Raw genomic sequence first — 25,437 nt, forward strand, 5'->3', positions numbered from 1 at the left:
ATTTTTAAATTAGGCAATATATTTTAATGTTGTTTTTAGTTCAATCCATGTTGCTGCGCAGTACTTGACCGGTTTGGATAATTTTCTCTTTTGATCCTCCTTCTGTTACGCGTGATTTAATTTGCCCTTTTTCTCATTTTCAATTTTCGAATTTAGCCTTTAAATTCTATTTATTTTCAATATTAATCCTTAATTTGTTATTATTTTTTAAAATACTATTAAATTGTTTATTACTATATTATTATTAGCATTTATTATTATTATATTATATTATTATTATTATTATTATACATATATTATATGCGCATTATGTGATAATATTTATATGTATACACTTTAAACATTTTATATACTTTATTATTATTATTTATTATATATGCGTATATACATTTTACTTTATAATATTTATATGCTTTCCATATTTTATAATCTATAGATGTTTATACATGCTTTTATATATGTATATATATTCATATATTATTCAAAACTTTTATAAATATATTTTCCATATATTTTATATATACATATATGCCCATATTTTCATAATTATTAATACATTATGCTTACATTTTTATTTTTATGTCAACTCATTATATTTTATAATTATGTTCTTCTTATAATTCATGTACATATATAATTTAAATTAAAGTAATGATTTCATGTTATGCATCAACATCTTATCATACTTTTAAAGAAAAATATATTTTGATTTTGGTCAAAATACTTAAATCATCATTTTTTTAAAAAATTAAATATTTGGCAATCATGATTCTCGAGAAATATCGTGTCCTAACTTATTGGATCGTGATCATTTTTCGATAAATTTAGAAAGCTAAGTATTTATTTTACAATAAATTTGCAATTTTCAAATAAAACCTTATTCTCGGGAATTCAAAATGTCGGGTCCTAACTTACTGGTCGTGACATTTCGTTATCTCGAAATACGAATTTCTAAAACAAAAAGAAATATTCGGTATTTTGAAGATTTAAAATATTGTGCCCTAACTTACTGGGTGTGGTGTTTTATCTCTTTGAAATGAGAATGTTTTGTCATTTTAAATCCATTCACGGGTTAAAAATTTCTATTTTAAATCTTTTCAAATTTTCGACATCAAGACATAAAATAATCAAATTTGGTACCGATTTTTGGGCGTCACGAGGGTGCTAACCCTTCCTCGTATGTGAATCGACTCGAACCTGTTTTCTCAAATTTTGCGACTGAATTGTTTTTTTGGTGAGCCGATCACACCTTAATAAAGGATCGATGGCGACTCAATTTTTGTTTTAAAGTCGATAACTTTTATTTTGTTTTCAAAAATGGTTTCGACAACTTGGCGACTCATTGGGACTTTCGAGAGTCGAGCCATAAATTGATTATTTGGTATCTTTTGTCGAGAATTAAAGATTTTTTAAACCATGATTTCCTTTTGCATTCATTGATTTTTCATTGTTATATATTTGCTTGATTAGCTTAAGGTCATTAGCTTATTTGCATTTTGCATTTCATGGTCAATTTTACCCTCTAAGTGGGAGTGAGAAGCTAGTCCTTCGTGAGGTTTTCACCTCCGTCGAGGTAGTGGATCGCTTTGAATACATCTGTACCTATGTCTTCGTGAGATTTTCATCTCCGTGCGACCATAGGAAATGTATTCCCAAAATGAACTTCGATGCAGTATGAGCCTATAATGGGTGAGGATCGAGGAATCTGCTGGTTCGGGTACCATTTCCCTAGAAATCAAACCTCATATAGTGAACCTTAGGAACCCACCCTAGGTAGAATTACTTTGAACCTTAGTAGAGACCTAATTAGGGGATTTTACTATTTCTTGGTTGTATTGTATTTAACTGTTACTGACTTTTTGTGTTTTACTCTGATTGCATGGCATTACAATTACATGGCATTCCATTATAAAGAGGCGTTGGTTCGTATTCGATTGCTAAACAGAAAGTTTATCATGGGAAATGGGTTTCTTGATAAAGTGGAAGATAATACGGTTGCCTAAATATATTCTAAGAAACGCAAGAAAGGTGATGGAGGAGTGCATGACTTTACTTTGTAGCCCGATGATTCAAGCTGATTATTCAAGAGTTTCTGACATTCCAACTGCCTTAAAGAAGCTGAGGAGCATTACGGGGATGGACAGACGTTGGATTATAACCAGGATCAAGCAAAAGGGAGGTAGAGGAGATACCCCTTTTGAAGGATTCACAAGATTTATCTTAGCATCCAGATGAAGAAGGAGAGGATGTCTTTGCCTAGAGTATAAAGGCAAAGTCGTATATATATATCCGCTTTATGTAAAGAAATTTGTCTTCTAGTAAAGTTTTCTAAATGGAATTGAATCAGAATCAACGTCTCTTTTTGCATTCATATCATGCATTTGCATTACATTGCATCATATGCACTAAAATCCACCAAAAGAGCCTAATCAATTAAAATTATTCTCCAGTTAACCTGGAAACCAACCAGCCAACTCAGCACCGTTACGGTACAAGAGCGAAATTAAAAAATATGGACCAAAGGTTGGAAAAGCTCGAAGGGTTCCAAAAAGAAATGCAAGATTAGCTTCAGCAGCAAATGAAGGAACAACTCGAGAAAATTCAACAAAGTCTGATGGATAAAATGGAGGAATCACAAGGAAGTATGATGACAAAGTTAACGCGATTGTTGACCGAAGGGAAAGATAAGGGAAAGAACTCTGTAACAAATATTGAAGAGGAAGACGAGGATGGACTCTAGTATCCTCCAGGCTTCACTCCTTTACATGTGCAGCACCAAGCGAAAGTGTACCCGCATAAATCTTCTGTTACGATTAGGCCTCAGCAAGTTCAAACCGATGCTTTAAGGTCGATGAATTTTCAGGTCGAATCAGGCTCCAGTCCTGAGAATAATACTGCCAATCCTATTGTTTCTGATTTCGATGAGGCAGTTGAAAAAGAGAAAATAAAAGAGGAATTACCAAAGCAATTTGAAGAAAGATGGAGGTGGATTGAGGAGAAATTCAAAGCGATAGAGACTACTGAAGGATGTCATGGGATGGATGCTAAGGATTTAAGTTTAGTACCGGATTTAGTGCTTCCGTACAAGTTTAAAATGCCAGATTTCGAGAAGTATAATGGGACCACCTGCCCTGAAGCCCACATTACTATGTTTTGTAGGCGAATGACTGGGTATGTCAATAACGACCAGTTATTGATACACTATTTTCAGGATAGCCTCACGGGGGCTGCGTCAAAATGGTATAATCAATTAAGCCATGCTAAGATTAGCTCTTGGAGGGATTTAGCACAGGCTTTTATGAAGCAGTATGGGCATGTAGCAGAAATGGTTCCTAATAGGATCACTTTACAAAACATGGAGAAAAAATCGAATGAAGGTTTTAGACAATATGCTCAGAGGTGGAGAGAGGTGGCAGTGCAGGTCCAGCCACCGCTTCTTGAAAGAGAAATAACGATGCTTTTTGTAAACACGCTAAAGGCCCCTTTCATCACACACATGCTAGGCAGTGCCACGAAAAATTTTGCTGACATAGTCATGAGCGGTGAGATGATTGAAAGTGCTGTAAAAAGCGGGAAGATAGATGTTGGAGATAATAACAGAAGATAAAATTCAAAGAAAAAAGAAGGTGAGGTAAACAACATGAATACACATAGCAAGTCAATTACGGTGAATCAGCCCAGAAAGGTGGTGGCAGGTCAACAGGGTTCATCAAAACAGGAATCTGGTACAAGGCCAAATAATGAGAGGCCTCAGTTTACACCCATTCCTATGTCGTACAAAGAGTTGTATCAGAATTTATTTAACGCGCATATTGTTGCCCCATTTTATTTGACCCCCTTACAGCCTCCATATCCTAAATGGTATGACGTAAATGCACAATGCGATTACCATGTAGGAGTTACGGGGCACTCCATAGAGCATTGTACTGCCTTTAAAAAGCTTGTTGAGAAGTTGATTCAGATGGGGGTTGTCAAAATAGATAATTCATCAGGTACAGAGAATCTATTACCCAAACATACTGATGCAGGGGTAAACATGGTAGGTGAATGTATAGGGAAGAAGGTCAAGGAGAATATTGCTGAGGTAAGGATCCATTTGAGAAGGGTTTGGAAGGAAATGGTAAGAAGATGGTTAATTGTTTCAGATTCAGTCGAAGGTGACGAGACTTAAAATTGTTGTGAGTTTCATCATGAGGTGGGACATGAAATTCAGGGATGTAAGAGGTTCAGAGCTCTGATCCAGAGCATGATGGATACTGGAGAAATGGAGTTTTTTGAAGAGGAAGAAAGAAAGGAAAATATATGTGCATCAGAGTCAGAAACGAGGATTCCGAAGATAATCATCTCGCGCCCTAGGGTTACTAAAATTGGGGCACAAATGACACAGAAGGTTGTTATTCAAAAGCCGGTAAAGTTTTTGTATAAGGATAACAGGAAGGTCCCTTGGAATTATGAATGCGAGGTAACGATTGCGGGGAAAGAAGCTTCAGTTAGTGTTGAGAGAGAAAACCAAAAGACCGATTTTTATACGAATACCGAGGAGTATTGTGGTCGGATAAATGCTGAAACAGAATCAGTAGAAGGAAAAGTCTTTGCAGCAGAGCAAAAGGAAGAGAAGAAGGCTGAATTAAGGCCATTGATTAATGAGCCAATAAAGGAAGAAGAAGCCACTGAATTCTTGAAAATTTTAAAACACAGTGAGTATAGTGTTGTAGAGCAGCTACATAAACAGCCAGCTCGTATATCTGTGTTGACTTTGCTCAAGAGTTCAGAGGTGCATCGAAATGCGCTAATGAAGGCATTAAATGAAACTTACGTGGCAAGTGATATTTCTGTCAACCAATTGGATCGGTTGATCAACAGTATAAGCGCTGATAATTTTATCTTCTTCAACGATGACGAAATACCATCTAGAGGTATGGGGTCTACTAAAGCTCTGCACATTACTGCTCGGCACATTACTGCTCGGTGTAAAGGAAGCTTGGTGTCGGGAGTTTTAATTGATAATGTGTCTATATTAAATGTACTGCCCTTACCTACTCTCAATAGGCTACCTGTGGATAGCTCACATATGAAAACATGTCAAAACGTGGTAAGAGCATTCGACGGGACGGAAAGGAAGGTTTTGGGGAGGATTGAGATACCGTTGCTGATAGGCCCGAATACTTATGAAGTAGATTTCATTGTAATGGATATCAGACCTTCATATAACTGTTTATTAGGCAGACCTCGGATACATTCGGCGGGGGCCGTGCCTTCAACGCTGCATCAGAAGTTAAAATTGGTGACAGAAGGACGATTAGTGACAATAAATACCGAGGAAAGTATTATTGCGTCAATGACCAGCAATGCACCATATGTGGAGACGGACGAAGAGGCGGTGGAATGTTCTTTCCGGACTTTAGAGTTTATTAATACAATATTTATTCTTGAGGGAATAGAATCGATCAAGATATCCAAGACTACAAGAATGGGCCTTCAATTAATGGTAGGAAGAGGAGCTGTACCCGGAAAAGGTTTGGGAAGAGATTTGCAAGGAAGAGTTGAAGCACCAGTGATGAAAGAAAAGTTTGATCGCTTTGGTCTGGGTTATAAACCAAATGTAAAACAAAGAAGAAGGGAAATAGAGAGAAGACAGGAGAGAAGAAAGGCACGCCTGAGTGGAAATGAAGTTAGTTGGGAGCCTATGGTTTTTCCGCATATATCCAAGACCTTCGTGTCAGAAGGGTTTATTCATCCGGAACAAAGAGTGGTTGAGGTGGAAGGTGTTGAAGAAATATTGGGAGATGTTCATATCAATGCCCTAGACACAGCTGAAAGAGAGACTTGGCTAGAGATTCGCCCTTACGAGCCTAGAAGTGATCTAGACAATTGGACTGCGGAAGAGATTCCTGTAGTTTTTAGAGCTTGTTCAGAGTAAATATGCAGAACATCCTTGTCGATTTGACTTAAAATATAATTTATTTATGGATTAGGCACATCTTGGATATTATAATAAATATACTTTTTCGTATGCATTTTTGAGCCAGTATTCTTTTATTCTTTTTTCGAGTAATTATTCTTTTATTCTTTTTTGCTACATCATTCTTTATTCATTTCATAATCATATTTTGTTCATAAATTCATATATTCTTTGTATATTCTTTGGCATCTATCATAGGTCCCCGGATATCATTGATATGAGTGACGCTGCTTCAGACTCAGAATCACCTTTTGAACGAGATAGATGTTTAGAAGGATCACAAAATTTTGAAGATGACGTAGACTGTGATGTATCTCCGGACTTATTGAGAATGGTAGAAGAGGAGGATAAGCAAATCTCACCTCATAGAGAATCATTGGAGATTGTGAGTCTAGAGGAAGGAAAAGAAGTAAAGATCGGAACTGACATTTCTGCCAAGACAAGGCAAGACCTCATTGAGTTACTCCGTGAATTCAAAGATGTCTTTGCATGGTCATATCAAGATATGCCTGGGTTAAGCACTGATATTGTGGTGCACCGTCTTCCCATAAAAGAGGATTGCAAGCCAGTTCAGCAGAAGCTCAGAAGAATGAGGCCTGACATTGTGCTAAAAATAAAAGAAGAAGTCAAGAAGCAGTTTGATGCCGGGTTATTGCAAGAGGTTAAGTATTCAGAATGGGTAGCTAATGTTGTCCCTATCCCTAAGAAAGACGGGAATGTGCGAATGTGTGTGGATTACAGAGACTTAAACAAGGCTAGTCCAAAAGATAATTTTCCGTTGCCTCACATTGATACTTTGGTAGATAATACTACAGGCTATTCATTGTTTTCTTTCATGGACGGTTTTTCTGGATATAATCAAATAAAGATGTACCCAGAAGACATGAGAAAGACCACATTTATCACTTTATAGGGAACATTCTGTTATAAAGTGATGCCCTTTGGATTAAAGAATGCGGGGGCAACTTATCAAAGAGTTATGGTAACTTTATTTCATGACATGATGCACAAGGAGATTGAGGTTTATGTTGACGATATGATTGCGAAATCCAGAACGGAAGAGGAGCATGTTCAAGTTCTGCGAAAATTATTTTTGAGACTAAGAAATTTCCAACTCAAGCTTAATCCAACAAAATGCACATTTGGAGCTAGGTCGGGGAAGTTGTTAGGCTTCATAGTCAGTGGGAAAGGAATTGAAGTTGATCCAGACAAAGTCAGGGCAATACGAGATTTGCCTCCACCACACACACAGAAGGAAGTACGGGGTTTTCTGGGAAGATTGAACTACATTTCTCGGTTTATCTCACAACTGACTGAGAAATGTGATCCCCTATTTCGTCTCCTAAAAAAACATAATCCGGGCGTTTGGGATGAAGAATGCCAGAAGGCTTTTGACAAAATAAAACAATATTTGTCTAATCCTCCAGTGCTATCACCACCTAATCCGGATAGGCCATTAATACTGTATCTAACAGTATTTGACAATTCCATGGGGTGTGTGTTAGGCTAACATGATGAGACAGGGAGAAAAGAAAGGGCAATATACTATCTCAGTAAGAAATTCACTGATTGTGAAGTGAGATATTCAGCTATTGAGAAGTTGTGTTGTGCTTTGGTTTGGACAACTCGAAGATTACGACAATATATGTTGTATCACACGACATTGCTAATTTCAAAGTTAGACCCCTTAAAGTATATGATGGAGTCGACAGCTTTAAATGGAAGGATGGCCAGATGGCAAATCTTGCTTTCTGAATTTGACATAGTGTATGTGAGTCAGAAGGCTGTGAAAGGGAGCGCAATAACTGACTTCTTAGCTAGCAGAGCCTTGGTAGATTATGAGCCTTTGAACTTTGATTTCCCAAATGAGGATTTGATGTATGCGACAACCGTTGAAGAAAATCCCCAAATGGATTAGGTGTGGAAGTTAAATTTTGATGGAGCCTCAAATGCTGTGGGTAATGGAAATGGGGCAGTCTTAATATCTCCAAGCGGAGATCATTATCCTTTTGCTAGCAAGCTGGATTTTGATTGTACAAATAATATGGCAGAGTATGAAGCGTGCATTATGGGCATTCGTGCAGCCATCGAGCGAAAAATCAAAGTGTTAGAAGTGTATGGGGATTCTGCACTAGTGATATATCAACTCAAGAGAGAATGGGAAACAAGGGACTCTAAACTGATCAGTTATCGAAAGATGGTTCTCGAATTGATGGACGAGTTTGATGACATTACTTTTTGTTATCTTCTACGAGATGAGAATCAGATGGCTGATGCGTTGGTTACCTTAGCCTCCATGATCCGAGTGAATAGGTTAGATGACATAAAGCCTATCCAAATGAGTATTTTTGAAACCCCGGCTCATTGCTATAATGTCAAGGAAGAAGGGAAGGATAATCATCCCTGGTATTTGAATATATTGCGATATGTAAAGAATCGTGAGTATCCAGATCAGGCAACGGAGAATGATAAAAGAGCACTGGGAAGATTGGCTATTGACTATGTTCTAGATGGAGAAATCCTGTATAGAAAATGGAAGGATCAAGTATTGTTAAGATGTGTGGATGCAGTAGAAGCTAGAAAAATTCTAGAAGAAGTCCATGAAGGTATCTGTGGCACACATGCGAATGGTTTCACAATGGCCAGGCAGATCATGAGGTTTGAGTATTATTGGTTTACTTTGAAAGGGGATTGCATCAGCTATGCTAAGAAGTGCTATAAATGCCAAATTTATGGTGATAAAATGCACGCACCTCCTTCACCTCTTCATGTTATAACTTCTCCATGGCCTTTCTCTATGTGGGGTATGGACGTCATTGGGCCAATATCGCCCAAGGCTTCTAACGGGCATCGCTTCATCTTTGTGGTTATTGACTACTTTACCAAATGGGTGGAGGCTGCTTCATATGCAAACGTCACGAAGTCAACAGTTAGCAAATTCTTGAAAAAGGAAATCATATGTCGATATGGAATGCCTGAGAGGATCATATCTGATAATGCACTGAATTTGAACAATAGTGCAATAGCGGAGGTCTGCAGTCAATTCGGGATCAGACATCATAACTCGTCGCCATACCGCCCAAAGATGAATGGTGCAGTAGAAGCAGCTAATAAGAATATCAAGAAAATTGTGGGAAAGATGACCGAGACTTACAGGGATTGGCATGAGAAACTACCATTTGCTCTCTTTGCTTATAGAACGTCTGTTAGGACGTCGACTGGGGCAACACCTTTCTCTTTGGTTTATGGCATGGAAGCAGTTTTACCTATTGAGATAGAAATTCCTTCTCTCCGAGTATTATCTGAGTTGAAATTGGATGAGGCAGAATGGGTTCAATCTCGTTATGATCAATTGACTTAATTAAAGGGAAAAGGATAAAAGCTATCCGGCATGGTCAAATGTATAAAAAACGGATGATGCGGGCCTACAACAAAAAAGTTCGTCCTAGAGAATTTAATGAGGGCGAGCTGGTGTTGAAAAGAGTCCTTCCTATACAAAAAGATTTCAGAGGGAAATGGATGCCAAATTGGGAAGGCCCATATGTTGTAAAGAAAGCTTTTTCAGGGGGAGCTTTGATTTTGAGTGAGATGGATGGCAAAGACTTGCCAAACCCTGTAAACTCGGATTTAGTTAAGAAATACTTTTCTTAAAAAAAAGAAAAAGAAAAGAAAAAATAAAAAGAAAAGAAAAAAAAGAAGAAAGAAAGAAAAGAAAAAGAAAAAAAGAAAGAAAGAAAAGAAAAGAAAAAAAAGGGAAAAGGAGAGGCCAATGTGAAAACCCGTAAAGGGCACTTTGAGACCAAATGGGATTTGAGTTGAAAACCCGGAAAAGGGTGGCTCAAATGCTGATCAGGTGACGCATTTGGTGATCTTACAATGATTGAACCAGTAGGAAAGGGGACGAAACATCTTGGGGCATCGACAGAGTACTGTAGATCTTCTAAGCACATGTCAGATTCAGAGTGGTCTTCAGGAAGTCTGTGCAGAGAAGTTCAAACAGCGATATCTAGGACACCTAGTCTTCATATTATTTATATTGAATTGCTTATTCTTTGAATACTTTATCTTTTTTCAAGATACGAGTCAATTCCTCTTTTATTCTCAATATTATTGATAATTTATTCATTTCGAGCTATGCTCTCAATTCAATTCTATCTATTCATTTTTTTCTTCTTTCTTTTGGGCAAAGCATGTTGCATTAGAATAACGATTAATAGAGTAATAAAACTTTTACAAAGGATTTTGCATATTACTTTGGAGGTTTCTAAATAATATGGGAACCTGAAACATGACTATTGTTTAGAACACATTTGGTTTAAAGGTGGGAAATCTGAGAGGGAAGAGTCTAAATTAAGACTATCTCTTTGGATTTTATTGTCAAAAGCATTGATTAAACAAAATGACAAGATGTCGTGTTGGTGACAAAGCGTCAATGAACCAATAAGCAATGATCACCTTGTAATAAGAGGATGCTTTCTCGGAGAAGAAAATCTTTCATTTGTGCATAGGCATTTGGTATGACACCTTGAGAATGGTATAGAAGTCCAAAGTGTTTCACATTGCGATAAGGGAAGATCGAGAAGTCATGTTTTTCTACCCTTGGGTTACAGTGAGAAGATGATACAAATTTTGTGTCCTAGTGGATTAAACCCTGAAGTTTACAGTGGGGGCAAGTTGATTAAGTGTTTCTGCGGAGATGCTAGCTGAGCAAGAGGACGTTCTAGTGCGTCGGTGATAAAGTCTTAGTAAACTTTGAGTAATGATAACCTAAGCGGGGTCATTCTCTAAAAATAATATTTTACATTCATTCATACACGTCTAGTTAGGAGCATTTGATTTATTCTGATCATAACATCCTAATCATTAGGCATAATTAGGTTCATAAATTGAGTTATACAGGTCATGTTCACCAGAGAACAAACCGGTGAAACTTCAGTCTTATCTCCCTGAAATTACAGTGGAGCAGGCAGAATAAATCAATCATATCTCCCTGAAGTTGCAGCGGAGTGGATTAACATCCAGATCTTATCTTTCTGAGGTTGCAGAGAGCAGATCGCATCCAGTCTTATCTCCCTGAAGTTGCAGTGGAGCAGACAGAAGAAATCGATCCTATCTCCCTGAGGTTGCAGTGGAGCGGATTGACATACGGATCTTATCTCTCTGAGGTTGCAGAGAGTAGATCACATCAAGTCTTATCTCCCTGAGGTTGCAGTGGAGCAGACTGAAGACCTAATCCTATCTTCCTAGCATTGTAGCGGAGCAGATTGAAGCCACGATGGCGGATCTTATCTCCCTGGCGTTAAGGCTTGGATTAGCTGAAGTGGAGCGGATTGAAGCTGTGGGCAGCGAATCTTATCTCTTTAGCATTACAGTGGAAAAAGATTGAAGCCACAACAGCGGATTTTACTTCCCTGGCAGTATAGTGGAACGGATTGAAGCTACGACGGTGGATCTGGTTCCCCCGACATTGCAATTTAAAAGATTGAGGCCACAACGGCTGATCTTACTTCCTTAGCGGTGTAGTGGAATATATTGAAGTCACGACGGTGAATCTTGTTTCCTCGACATTGCAGTTAAATAATATAAAAATCCTATCTCCCTGAAGTTGCAGTGGAGCGGATTAAAACTACAGATCTTATCTCTCTGATGTTACAGTAGAGCAGATCGCATCTAGTCCTGTCTCCCTGAAGTTACAGTGGAGTAGACGGAAGAAACCATAATCCTATCTCCCTGACGTTGCAGTGGAGTGGATTAATTCCTATACATCTAAAGACACAGAAGGTTAGAACGAGGCTATTTGAAGAAGAAGAGCACCAATGTCCAACATGATCGGGCAAAATTGGCCATTTCTAGAGTCTTTGCTCTGTTCTCGTTACACAACAACGAGCAAAGAGGGGCTGCTGTAATAGGCCAATTTTGGCTTGGCTAAAAAACCAAAAACGAGGCCCAATAAGGCCCAAACTAATAACAACATGAGCCCAAAAAAAAGGCAAACTCAACAACAAGCGACAGACCAATATTGACACACTCCCACGTCACAATAACTGCCGTTTCCCTAGCGCAGTGCACGCTTCATCCTGCAAATAAGCCACGAACCACGAATAGCACAAGGAATGAAGGATAACAAATATATTAAAAGAAAACAACTGATTGTAAAAGGGGAAGTGAAAACTGTTTTTAGGGGGAGTTTTTCAGATTGAAAGGAGAAAATTAAAAAAAAAAGATCGAGAAGGAGAGAAATTTTGGAAAGAAAAATTGAAAGAGAATAAAAACAATTGCTTGAAGGTAATTAGTCAACTCTATTTTTCTTTTCTTTTGACTGTTTTTGTTCCTTTTATTTCTTTTTTATTTTTTCTCTTTGTATTTCCTTGTTTTTAAAACGCAAGCGAAGCAAAGAAGAGGAGAGGGTTCTTACCAGTGTGGCGCTCCGTCGTGGTGCCGTCATGGTCGTTGTAGTTGATCGGAGATGGGTCTAAAATGGTGGAAGGGGGGTTGCGGCAAACTCAAAAATGACAGACAAAGGGTGTAACAACCCGGTTTTGACTCTAATCGGACATAGTGGTTTCGGGACCACAAGTCCGAGTCAAAAAAATATTTTAATGTTATTTTGTGTGTTTATTATGTGTGAATTTAATTGTGTGAAATTTTCGTGTTTTAATTTTGTCATTTGAGTGTCCGATTAAATAAAAGGATTAAATCGCTTAAAATAAAAATTTAGGGGTTAAATCTAAAAGTACCTAATTGTTGTTGTCTTTTAAAATGGGGGATTAATGATGCAATTAGACTAAAACATAGATAGTGGGTGGCAAAGGACTAATATAACCTTATTATATATGTTTTGTTTATTAATTATTAAAGGTTAAATAAGTAAATTAATAAATAATGTATAGTATAATAAAACAAAGCATAAAACAAGCCATTATCATCTCTTTTGTTGGCCGAATGTTGCAAAGAAAGAAAACATCCATGGCATTTAGGGTTTCGACACTTTACTAGCTTGATTAAGGTATGAAATTGTTTGATTTTGATAATTTTACGTTTTGAGATCGTTGCTTTGAATACTTCAAAACCCATGTATTAATTTTGTGAATTGTTGATGATTTTGAAATGTGCCATTGATGAATGTTTGAGTTTTGTCATGTTAGTTGATGAAATATGAAATATATGTGTTAGATTAACATGTTTTGTCTTTAAATTTTAATGAATTTGAGTAATTAGAGTTAAATTGTGAAAATAAATTTTGAAGGACTAAAATATGAAATAAATGCAATGTGTGGACTTGTATGAGAACCATGAATATTCGGCTCTTGTGTGGTATGGGCAAATTTTGTGTATTTTGTGTTTTGTGCAAAAGGACTAAATTGCAAAAGTGCAAAATGTTAGGGCAAAATGGTAATTTTCCATTTATGTATTTTTGAACTTAATTGAATGTTTTGATGAATAAAAAGGTTAAATTTGATTATGTTTAGATCAAGAAACGAAGAAAACGAATTTGGATCGGGGAAAAATGAAAGTAATCGAATAGTCGATCGTGTCCGCTGATATCCGAGGTAAGTCTATTAGCAATTAAAATTTATTATGTTAATATTTATTCATGTATACTAATTGTATTTGGAGTTGAGCTATAATTAAAAGTATATTGATTGAGTAAATTTTGAAGTATGGATGATATTTATATATATAGAATGTTCGAATATAAAAGTATAATCTTGTATAGATTTATGGGTTGAAATAAAGGTAAGAAATGTATAAGAGTATAGTTGATATTCGAATAAGCATGTATATATATATGTATATATATAATGCTAGAATATATATATATATATATATATATATATAAAAGTTATTGAAATTAGTTAAAGTATGAATATTGCATAGGTATAAATTCTTGATTTTAATTAAAGAATTGTATAATATATATATGTAGGCATATATATGTATAAACTCTTGGATTTATTTGAAGTTATGTAACCCATAATTGTAAGAGAAGTTTTAAATAGATATGTACATGTGAATTATAATTTATATATATATATGCTATATTTGAATAAGCATGCTTACATATATGTATATGTTCTTATAATGAATTTTAAGTATGAGTGTTATATATATATATATATATAAATATAAATGTACATCTATTATATATTTGATGAGCTAAAATTTAAAAGTATATGTATTGAAATTAGGTATGGAATTATATATTGATATACATGGTTGATTGTATATATATATATATATATATATATATATATATATATAGGTTTAAGATTTGCATTGAATTAAAAGTATAAATTTTAAATGCTTGCATGATTCAAACATGGACTACCCATTTTCTTGAGATAGAGTTGAGATAGTGAATTATATATAAATGTTATGAATGTATGTTGCTATTAAGAAATATACGAGAAACATCCTTGTATCTGTGAAATTGAGATTATCAGGCTAAGCGCCTAGCAGGCTACGTGCCGGTGATTTGAATCGGGTTATAAACCTAGCAGGCTATGTGCCGGTGATTTGAATCGGGTTATAAACCTAGTAGGCTACGTGCTAGTGATTTGAATCGGGTTATAAACCTAGCAGGATACGTGCCGGTGATTTGAATCAGGTTATAAACCTAGCGAGCTACGTCTTGGTGATCCGAATCAAGCTATAAGTCTAGCGTCTATGTCTTGTTGAATCTTTTTAATTAAGTGATTGTATACATTGAATATATATATGTATATGATTTGGTTATTTATATTGGATTAATATATGAACATCATTGCTATGTTTTTGAAGAGCATTTAAAAGCTCGAATCTTTGTGTCTGTAAGTATATATATATATCTATCGTTAGGCATATGTGAACTAAAGTATATATACATATATGTGTGCATTCGGCAAGTGTGGCGATAAGTATATTTGGAATATATATATATGCAATTAATGATGATGTATATAACTTAATTTTTATGTATATAATGATAATACAAGTGATCGTTAATCAGTATTTTGGATATGCTATAAACTTCTTGAGTTTTAGAAGCTTACTTTGATTGTTTTTGTTTATTTGTTTATAGATTTTGGAGACGCGTTACGAGTTCGGGATCGTCGACTTAGTCTATCACACTATCGACCGTTCTTGGTATTTTGTATATTTTGAACTCGAACCTATGGCATGTATAGTCTAGTTAATATGTTTAAATTATTTTTTTTATATGTAAATATGAGCCATGCGAAAATGGCTTGTCTCTTTTCGTTTTGAATTTGGTATTAAAGAATATGTTTTAATGGTCTATTTCTTATGCTTAATTTCGGTTTAGTTAAAAATGGCTTGATCATTATGTTTAAACTTAGTTTTATATATATTCTAGGTGGAATGTTCAATGTGATTGATTTAAATGATTCGACTATGGCATAGGTCTATTTGTATAAATGATAATTAGTATGATTGATAGCTTGATTATATTTCTTGATTGGCTGTGTTTGTTCGGTAATGCCTTGTAATCCTAATACGGCAACGTATACGGGTTAGGGGTATTACAAAGGGAATGAGTTTTGGGTTTTAAAATGGGTTCAAAATGGGCCATTTGCACTATTGGTCCTTTGTTTTTTTTTGGGTGATTAAATCAGTTTTTTTATATTTTTAAATTAGGCAATATATTTTAATGTTGTTTTTAGTTCAATCCATGTTGCTGCGCAGTACTTGACCGGTTTGGATAATTTGCTCTTTTGATCCTCCTTCATTACGCGTGATTTAATTTGCCCTTTTCTCATTTTCAATTTTCAATTTAGCCTTTAAATTCTATTTATTTTCAATATTAATCCTTAATTTGTTATTATTTTTTAAAATACTGTTAAATTGTTTATTACTATATTATTATTAGCATTTATTATTATTATATTATATTATTATTATTATTATTATACATATATTATATGCGCATTATGTGATAATATTTATATGTATACACTTTAAACATTTTATATACTTTATTATTATTATTTATTATATATGCGTATATACATTTTACTTTATAATATTTATATGCTTTCCATATTTTATAATCTATAGATGTTTATACATGCTTTTATATATGTATATATATTCATATATTATTCAAAACTTTTATAAATATATTTTCCATATATTTTATATATACATATATGCCCATATTTTCATAATTATTAATACATTATGCTTACGTTTTTTATTTTTATGTCAACTCATTATATTTTATAATTATGTTCTTCTTATAATTCATGTACATATATAATTTAAATTAAAGTAATGATTTCATGTTATGCATCAACATCTTATCATACTTTTAAAGAAAAATATATTTTGATTTTGGTCAAAATACTTAAATCATCATTTAAAAAAAAAAATTAAATATTTGGCAATCATGATTCTCGAGAAATATCGTGTCCTAACTTACTGGATCGTGATCATTTTTCGATAAATTTAGAAAGCTAAGTATTTATTTTACAATAAATTTGCAATTTTCAAATAAAACCTTATTCTCCGGAATTCAAAATGTTGGGTCCTAACTTACTGGTCGTGACATTTCGTTATCTCGAAATAAGAATTTCTAAAACAAAAAGAAATATTCGGTATTTTGAAGATTTAAAATATTGTGCCCTAACTTACTGGGTGTGGTGTTTTATCTCTTTGAAATGAGAATGTTTTGTCATTTTAAATCCATTCACGGGTTAAAAATTTCTATTTTAAATCTTTTCAAATTTTCGACATCAAGACATAAAATAATCAAATTTGGTACCGATTTTTGGGCGTCACGAGGGTGCTAACCCTTCCTCATGCGTGAATCGACTCCGAACTGTTTTCTCAAATTTTGCGACGAAATTGTTTTTTTGGTGAGCCGATCACACCTTAATAAAGGATCGGTGGCGACTCCAATTTTTGTTTTTAAAGTCGATAACTTTTATTTTTGTTTTCAAAAAATGGTTTCTACAACATACTTTTATCATTTTATTCATCAGTCGTTAATTTGCTATTACACGCACTCATTTTAATCACTCAACTTTAGTAAATTTTCATTTTGGTCATTCATTTTGTCTTTTAATTTCTTTTGTTTTCTTTTTATTTTTAAGATTTAATTCTATTTTGCAGGAAAATATGAGTTTTATACGGAAAAATACAAGTTAGAAAAATAAATTTATCTTTTAATTTCATTTATTTTTAAAATTAATTTTAGTTCTTTTCTTAGTAAAGGGAAGGGAAAACCTAGGGTTTTACATGGAATTACCGGATTTTTATAAGAAAAACTTGAGTTTTTATGGAATTTTTTTCATTTTCTTTTCCTTTTGCTTTTCTGAAATTAATTTTAGTTTTTCCAGTAAAAGAAAAAGAATGAGTTTTATAGGAAATTGCTTGGATTTTTTTATGAAAACTTGGATTTTATAGGAAAACCCATTTTATTTTTTAATTTCCTTTTATCTTTTTTAGAATTAATTAATTTTTTTTAGTAAAAGGAAAAATCTTTGGTTTTATAGGAAATTACTTGAGGTTTTACAAAGAAAAACTTGAGTTTGTACATGGAATTGAGTTACAAGTGAAAACTTGGGTTTCAACTCAAGAACTGAATAACTCAATTCCTGTAAAATTTTAAGTTTTTAAATAATAAAATTAATTCTAAAAAGGAAAACAAGTGATCAAAATGAAAAGTTATTAAAGTTGGATGACTAAAATGAATGTACATAATGACAAATTAATAGGGGTGATTAATACGATAAAACTATATAATAATAGTGATTAAAATGATAATTTTGTAACAACAGTGCTCATATTACAAACATCTTTATTTTAGCTGCCGAAAAGGAAAAATTATAAGAGATGAGTAACTAATTACATAATTTATCCAAAATAAAAATACATAAATGGAAAACATAACGATTTCTTTTAACTTATCAAATTATGATCCTTAAGTTAAACCCTTTGGTTTTGATATAATTTAGCCAAAGGTGACATTTGAACTCAATCATACGTTTTTTTTTATTAAAACTTCTATATGAAATAAAAGTAGTGAAAATCATCCTTGAAAAAGGAATACTAAAAATCATAACAGTCGTGAACCTACTCTATCCGTATGTCGGTGAAATTAACTACCACATCGTATACATATAATGTAAATTTATGTGGCAACGAATAAAAGTAGTAAAATTAAAATAGAAAGGAGATGAGGAGATCCCAAATTTGTCAAACTGGTCGGTCCTCAAATTAATGTATCTTCTTCTTGGTCAATCCCAGTCTTCTAGGAGGCATTTGGGATAAGCTTGGATATTTGACACATCAATAGTATCCATTTTTCACGTTTTAGTTTCGATTTTCTTTACCATCAATCAAACCCTAAATTGTTATTTATTGAAAAATAAAATACTTTTATATCAAATCCATTTTTTTATAATTAATAATTTTAAAATTCAATAATATAATTGAATATAAATTTTGACTCCATCCAATATCTACTACTATATATTTAACGGACCAATCTTTCTTAAATAAAATAAATAATTAGATATTTTAATTCATTTAAAACTTGACATACATTATCTACGTATCCAATAAGTTTTTGTCGAGTTTTAAATAAATTAAAAATATTTAATTTGTATAATATCTATTAAATATTGATGAAAAAATTCTTAATCAATAGGATAGAAATATTAGATTAATTTAAAATTTTAACTACGGTTATATTAATAAATTTAATTATTAAATTATTAAAATTCTAATGATAACATATAAAATTATTATTTTAATTTTAAACCTTGTTATAACGTGTCAAAATTTAAGCAAAAAGCAAAAGCAAACAGACGAAAGGGAGCAATCAGATTTGTAAATCAATTTAAAATACAGATATGATTTGAAAATGGGAATACCAACTACCCTACTTTTATTTTTAATTTTTCGAAACCTACCTACTTTATTAAAATTATTTCTTTCCTGCTTTTATCCTTTTCATTAAATTGACAAATTCTTACCTCTACTACATGTATTTTTATTTATTTTGGCTGCGTGTTTATTTGTATACATTTGTAGAATTATCGAAGGTAATGTGTTAGCCCAAATAGAGTTATAGCAATTTAAATTCAATAACATGTCCTTTTTTTAAATATATTTATTCTTTTTGATACCGTGTTTAGAATTATTTTTAACATTTTTTCAATCATTAAATAGGAGGGTAATGCACTTTAATGCGTTTAAATTCACGTCCTCCTGATAGAACATTGATGCTAATCGAATTAACACTCAATCGACTCCACATATCATTTTAGAACTTTGAAATAACATTTATAATATTTTCTTAAAGTTTCTTGGGCACGTTTTAGACACGTAGTTGAACTAACAAAATTGATGTGAAATTTTGTTTTACTTTTTTCTTTTTTGGGTAAACTATACGTAATGGAGAGAATTTTATTTTCAATATAGAAAAATCAAAGAAAGGTCACCTATGTATACCATATTTATACAAACCCATACAGTAAACCTCTTGTTTTGGAAAATTTAGTCTGCTTAGATTTATGATTTATCATTAAACCAACAACTTGACCTAATTTGGAGCTCTCACCACTCAAATTTAACCATTTGTTTTCTCCATAACTCTTCCTCCTTATTGCTAAATGATTAGTGTCATGAAGTGGAAAAAATCCCATTCCCATTGCCTGAGGGAAATATGTTATGGGCCTCGAATATAATGTTGTCGCCTAACAACCCTTATATTTCCCAGGCCATTTGCTCAGGTCTTTCCATAAAGTCTCCAAGAAAAAGATAATGCACATTTTTTTCAAGGTTAACATATCTCATAGGATTTTATACTCTTTCACGTTTAATATTTTTATTTTATTTTCAGAATTTAATCTATTTATTTTTCAGTTCAATTATTAACACTGATTTTTTGTTAAATTTGTTGGCATAATATTTTAAGATAAAAAAATACTTATTTGGTAGCAATATAACTAAAAAATATATTAGAATGAACCTGAATTTAACAAACAATGTTAACAGTTAGATTGAAATTTTAAAATCTAAAAAATAAAATACTAAATGAAATAAAAAAATTAAATTACAAATTTACTAAAAATACATAGATTTATGACATATTTTAACCCAATAATATTATATTTCACATGGAAACTTTACATTAATTCTCTTAGTATTAGTTTGTTTCATATTTACATGATGGAGCAGGCATTAGGGTTTTCATCACTGAACATGTTGGAGTAGCGGTCGTCGACGGTGGTCTCAGTGATGTTGGCAGTGTCGGGAACCTTCCTGACATGATTGGGTGGTGCCTTCTTGTCATAAGCTTGAGCCACGTAAGGGTTCGCCACGAGGTTGTATGGCACATAGGGCCACAGCTCCACCTTCTTCTTGGTCGTCTGGGCTGCCGCCAGTACTTTCTTTGGCTCTACGTTACCCGTCACCGTCGCCTTTTGCTGCTTCAAGTCCACGTCCACAGACTTAGCCCCTACAAAAACCACAAACAACAGCATTAAACAACCTCAATAAAAAGAAAAATGTGAGGAGTAGTCTTACTATGGAATAAAACTGTTTCAGTTTAATTGTAATAATACCCTTAACTCCGGAGAGAACTTTCTTGACCTTACGGGCACAACCTTCACAATCCATCCTGATTTTGAGAGCTACAGTTTGAGTTTGCTTCTTCTTCTTTTTCTTCTTCATGCTGCTAAGCAAGTCGGAGATGTACTCCAAGGTGCCTTCCACCCCCATTTTGTGTTAACTTTTCACACGAATGAGTGTTTTTCTGCCGGTGTGTGTATTTATATAAACCAATGGCTAGCTAAGTAGGTTAAGAAGGAAGCAAATCTTGGAAGGGTTTGAATTGGATTTGGGTCTAAACAAGTTAAGACATAGATTTATTGTAGGATATTTAGGTTGAAGAAAACGACTAATATGCTTGTATGGATATATAAAATAAGAGAGGAACGTAAAGAGTAGAGAAAAAGGAAGAAGGTAGGGTTAGAGTGGTCATGGGCATGGCTAAGCTTGTATGGATTTTATAGCGACTAAAGTAAACGCGTCCTTAAAAAGAATATTAAAATCAACTTTAGAAATAAAAATGACGCTAATTTAATTTTACTGCTAAGATATTAGAAAAATGCTTTAACTTTTTTCTTTTTCTTTTCTAATGAAGGAAACATATTCAAAAGGAAATGCTTTGAACCTTAATCTTTTACTTGATTTAACTATCGGAACGAGCTTAGTAACTAATCTTTTAGATTCGTAGGTTCATGAAGAGGTAGATATTGACAACAAATTTTAAAATTATTCTATCTTTGAAAATGAAACCTTGACTATTGATTAAAGTAAAAAAACTCAAAATAAATAAATAAATAAATTTCAATATTTAAATTTTATTCTCTAATAATTTCAAATAATAAAAAGTGGATATATTTTCCAAATTATGCGATTTCTTGAAGAAAATCAAGAAGATCTCTGATGATCCCCATATGTTTTGATGTAACATAAACGTTTTTAAAATTAAATACTATAAATTACTATACATCTTTTTAGCTCATCCAAGTCCATGCATTAAAAATAGAAAAACTTGGTTTTCATTTCATTTTCCGTGTGATCAATAATGGAGAAACGTTGCGCGATGACATCAGAAGTTGCCACGTAGGAGGTGGAGGAGAGCAACACGTGGACATGGAAGCTTCAAAGTGGGGTTAGCAGTAGAAACGTGTTGGTCATCCCACTCAAGAAATTGTTTTGATTGATTGGATTTTGATTTGGCGGTGGCATTGTAGAAAAATTAAAATAAAAATTAATTGAGACTTGCTGAAAATAGTGAGGAAGCACAAGCACTGACAGATGGCCCAAAGTAGGCCCACTTCCACCATCTCCCTCAAATATTCAAGGTTTAGATTAAAACATGAATCTTTAACACTTAAAAGTTGTCAATTCAATTAAAATTTGATATACAAAATTATAAGAGTGCTTTTTTATATTTTATAAATCAATAAAAGAAATTAAAATAATGGCATTTCAACCATATGTAAAATTTTAACTTGACCATCACAGTATTATTTGATTTTATATAAATTTTTGGTGGAAATTTTTAATAAATGTATCTATTACATATTTCTTATCAGTATAATATAAATATAGTATATTTCTATATATAACGTAAGTTATATTGAAATGAGTTTTTTTGTCTTTTATATTTGATTTAATATCAATAAAAACTTATATAAAATTTGAATCTAAAACATAATGAATTTTAAGTATATAAATTTATCTATTCAACTAAAACTTTATTTATTTTTCATTTAAACTTTTAATAAATTATTTATTAATGAGATTACTATTTGGTATCTTGGTAGTGTAATTTTTAACTTCATAACCAAAATTTATAAATTATCATGTATCGCATTTTTTAATAATTTAATATAGAATAATATTTTAGTACACCTTAAAGGACACTTGTTATCACCAATTCCTTGCCCACCAGCAGTGTCCAAATTATTTTCCTTATCAGTTATTTGGGCAAATTGTTAAATCCATAATTAAATTAAATTGGTGATAAATATCAAATTTATTGATTATTTAATTTTACTATATCTTGTAAAATATTAAATTTAAACCCGCTTATAAAATATATAAAAGAAAAAAGTCTACCAATAGTTAATGGGGTCACTACACCAAAACAGGCTTTTAGCGGCGCTTTTTACGCCTTTAGCGGCGCTAAAAAGCGCCGCAGATACTTTTAGCGGCGTTTTGAAAAGCGCCGCAACGCTAATGAATGCGCCGCTAACTTTAGCGGCGTTTTTAGAAATAAACGCCGCTAAAGGTGTTGGTCTATAGCGGCGCTTCAAGCACAAACGCCGCTGAAGACTAAGACCTTTAGCGGCGCTTTAGTGGAAGCGCCGCTATAGATCAGGGTCTTTAGCGGCGTTTTTTTCTCAAACGCCGGAATAGACCCTGATCTATAGCGGCGCTTTGACTACAAACGCCACTAAAGAACCTAATCTTTAGCGGCGCTTTCCCCTAAAACGCCGCAATAGATCCTGATTTATAGCGGTAACCACAAAACGCCACTAAAGAACCTAATCTTTAGCGGCGCTTTCCCCAAAAACGCCGCTAAAGACCATGATCTTTAGTGGCGCTTTTTCCACAAACGCCGCTAAAGACCCTTATCTTTAGCGGCGCTTTGACCAAAAACGCCACTAAAGGCCAACACCTTTAGTGGCGTTTTTTTTTAAAACGCCACTAAATTTGGCAGATTTGTAAAATAAATTTTTTTATATTTTCAGCCCTCCTGTAAAAACAAATCAGAAGAAATCATATCTAAACCAGCCAAAAGTAATAAATCTATATATTAAACAAATAATAAATATCAATAAATAAAATAAATTTCGTATTATTCTTAGAAAAATATTAAAAGTTAAAATGGTAATTAAAAGTCAAAATCGAAGTATATTTACACGATAGTCTAAGACGGCAATTGCTATGCATTGTTGAAACATCTTCATCATGCTCAAGTCTTTCTGGAGTTCATCGAACTTTGACGCCGCTCTGCTTCCCTCGCCGCACCTCTCGCTTCCTCGCTTTAGCCTCTGCTTCCTTCATTGCATTTCAGATTTCTCTAGCCGCCTCTACTTCTCTTCTTGCCAGATCTGCTTTAAGTCTTCTTTGGAGTTCTTCATACTTTCGTTGAACCTCAGCTTCTCTCGCTGCTGCATCTGCTTTCAGTTGTAGCTGGAGTTCTTCATATCTTTTTTGAACCTCAGCTTCTCTCGATGTTGCCTCTGCTTTAAGTTGTGTAATTTGCTCAATTGTTGTCGCTTGCATCTGAGCCATCTGGTCTCTTAACCTCTGAACTTTAGCTTCGGCTCGACTCCCCGAAGGCATATATTGTTGCGAGCTAGATCCAAAATATTGGGATAGGTTAACAAAAGATCCTTGAAATCGAACCCGACCATACCTTTCAGGACCCAAAACTTCAGTGATAATCCGGTTATCAATGTCGTCAATATGAACAGAACTATCACTGGAAGCAATCGCTTCGTACTCCACCTTTTTATCCTTTAATTTTTCCTAAAAAATAAATCCTATAGTTAGGAACGCAATATATATTAAAAAAACCCAATGCAACATAACTTAACAATATTTGCATTACAATAAATGAAATAAATCATTAGAAAATAAACACTATAAATTATTAAAACAATTTAAATTGTATTAATTAAGCAAACGTACCATAATTTACAGACTTGAGAGTCATAGGGTTTCCATCTTTCTTCCTATGTGTAATGTCAAAAGTTGAAGGCGTCCAACTTTTGACCGACGACGATTCCTACAATACAATAGTAAAAATATTAATGTAAGTAAGTAATAAATATCGCCAATATTAAAAATTGAAAATACCTCTGCATGAGCTACACACGCAAAACTTTTCGACCAATTTGTGTGAGTGAATTTTTTGTTCTTTGCCTACTTTTTTTCCAACTTCTTCACGATCCTACATTATGAAATTATTAGTACGTTAATTAGGAAATACTATACACCAAAGTAATTACAAAATTTTATAAGTTACACATACCTCTCCTTTCTTCGAAGTCCAAAATCTAACGACCTCTTCCCATTGGTACCTCAGCATTCCCGGCGGGACATTTTGTAATCTCTCCTTGAGTGTTGTTTTTGTCTTAAAATAGTCTTTCTTTAAAGTGCTCTTATGGTCTCTCCATCTTTTTCCCAATGCCTTCTTTACATAAGCATCGGAGACCTCTAGAGTAAATCTCGCCTACAAAAAGCACAACTTAAGAAAATAAATGTAAACGAAACTTAAACCCAAGTATTATAAATGACATACACGTTTTGTTACCTTAATGTTATCCGAGCTTGGTTCTTGTTACTCTCGGGCACTTTATGCCATGACTCAAGTTAATGGGTAACATATTTGCATTCCGTGCTAGAATGCCCATGTATCTGCTAAAAGCGAGCTTCGATCCAACAGTGACCAAGCTATTACTGGATACTTGGACACGCTCGACTGGATCTAGGTCGTATAAATCGCTTTCGATACAGTACCGTACGTCCGCGACCTCTCCGCGTCCGACCAGTTTCATCTGAAAAATAAAAGTATTGTAATATACGAAATTTAAAAAAAAAACAAACAAGAAGTCAACACACATGTAAATTAAATGTTAAATTACTTTGAACTTCTATAGGTTCCTCAGGTGTAACCGGAACATTCGAAGATCCAATAGCAGTCTGTTGTTCAAGGTCTTTGTTTGTTTCATGAGTTTGGAGTACCTTGAACAATGTGGTGCGATCGCACTTTTCTTCTAGGCATTTTATCTGCAATACAAATAAATTTGTTGAAAACTTAGTATACAATTACAACAATAATATCACATATAAAATAGTTGAAATGTCATCATTCGTAGATGTAATTAGATAATCGTAAAAGCTTACTACATTATAATTCGTAAATCTCTTCATCCGTATCC

General features: G+C 33.5%; 2 protein-coding genes across 2 annotated transcripts; one reads left to right on the forward strand and one right to left on the reverse strand.

Annotated features, from left to right (window-relative positions):
- Nucleotides 1-3,640: 3,640 nt before the first annotated feature.
- On the forward strand, nucleotides 3,641-9,613 carry LOC105767108 (uncharacterized). The gene is given in 5 exon segments (XM_052630246.1): nucleotides 3,641-4,084; nucleotides 4,214-5,916; nucleotides 6,161-8,336; nucleotides 8,397-9,315; nucleotides 9,318-9,613. Coding segments are annotated over 5 exon segments (5,538 nt in total).
- A 10,393-nt stretch (nucleotides 9,614-20,006) lies between these two features.
- Nucleotides 20,007-20,951, reverse strand: LOC105767484 (heavy metal-associated isoprenylated plant protein 24). Its single transcript, XM_012587035.2, has 2 exons — nucleotides 20,536-20,951; nucleotides 20,007-20,429 (listed from the first exon to the last, which is right to left on the reverse strand). The coding sequence occupies exons 1-2, from the start codon at nucleotides 20,690-20,692 to the stop codon at nucleotides 20,134-20,136; spliced, it is 453 nt and encodes a 150-aa protein (XP_012442489.1). The 5' UTR covers nucleotides 20,693-20,951; the 3' UTR covers nucleotides 20,007-20,133.
- Between the last annotated feature and the right edge of the window lie 4,486 nt (nucleotides 20,952-25,437).

This window comes from Gossypium raimondii, chromosome 5 (assembly GCF_025698545.1).
Source record: "Gossypium raimondii isolate GPD5lz chromosome 5, ASM2569854v1, whole genome shotgun sequence".
In the NCBI taxonomy this organism is placed as follows: domain Eukaryota; kingdom Viridiplantae; phylum Streptophyta; class Magnoliopsida; order Malvales; family Malvaceae; genus Gossypium; species Gossypium raimondii.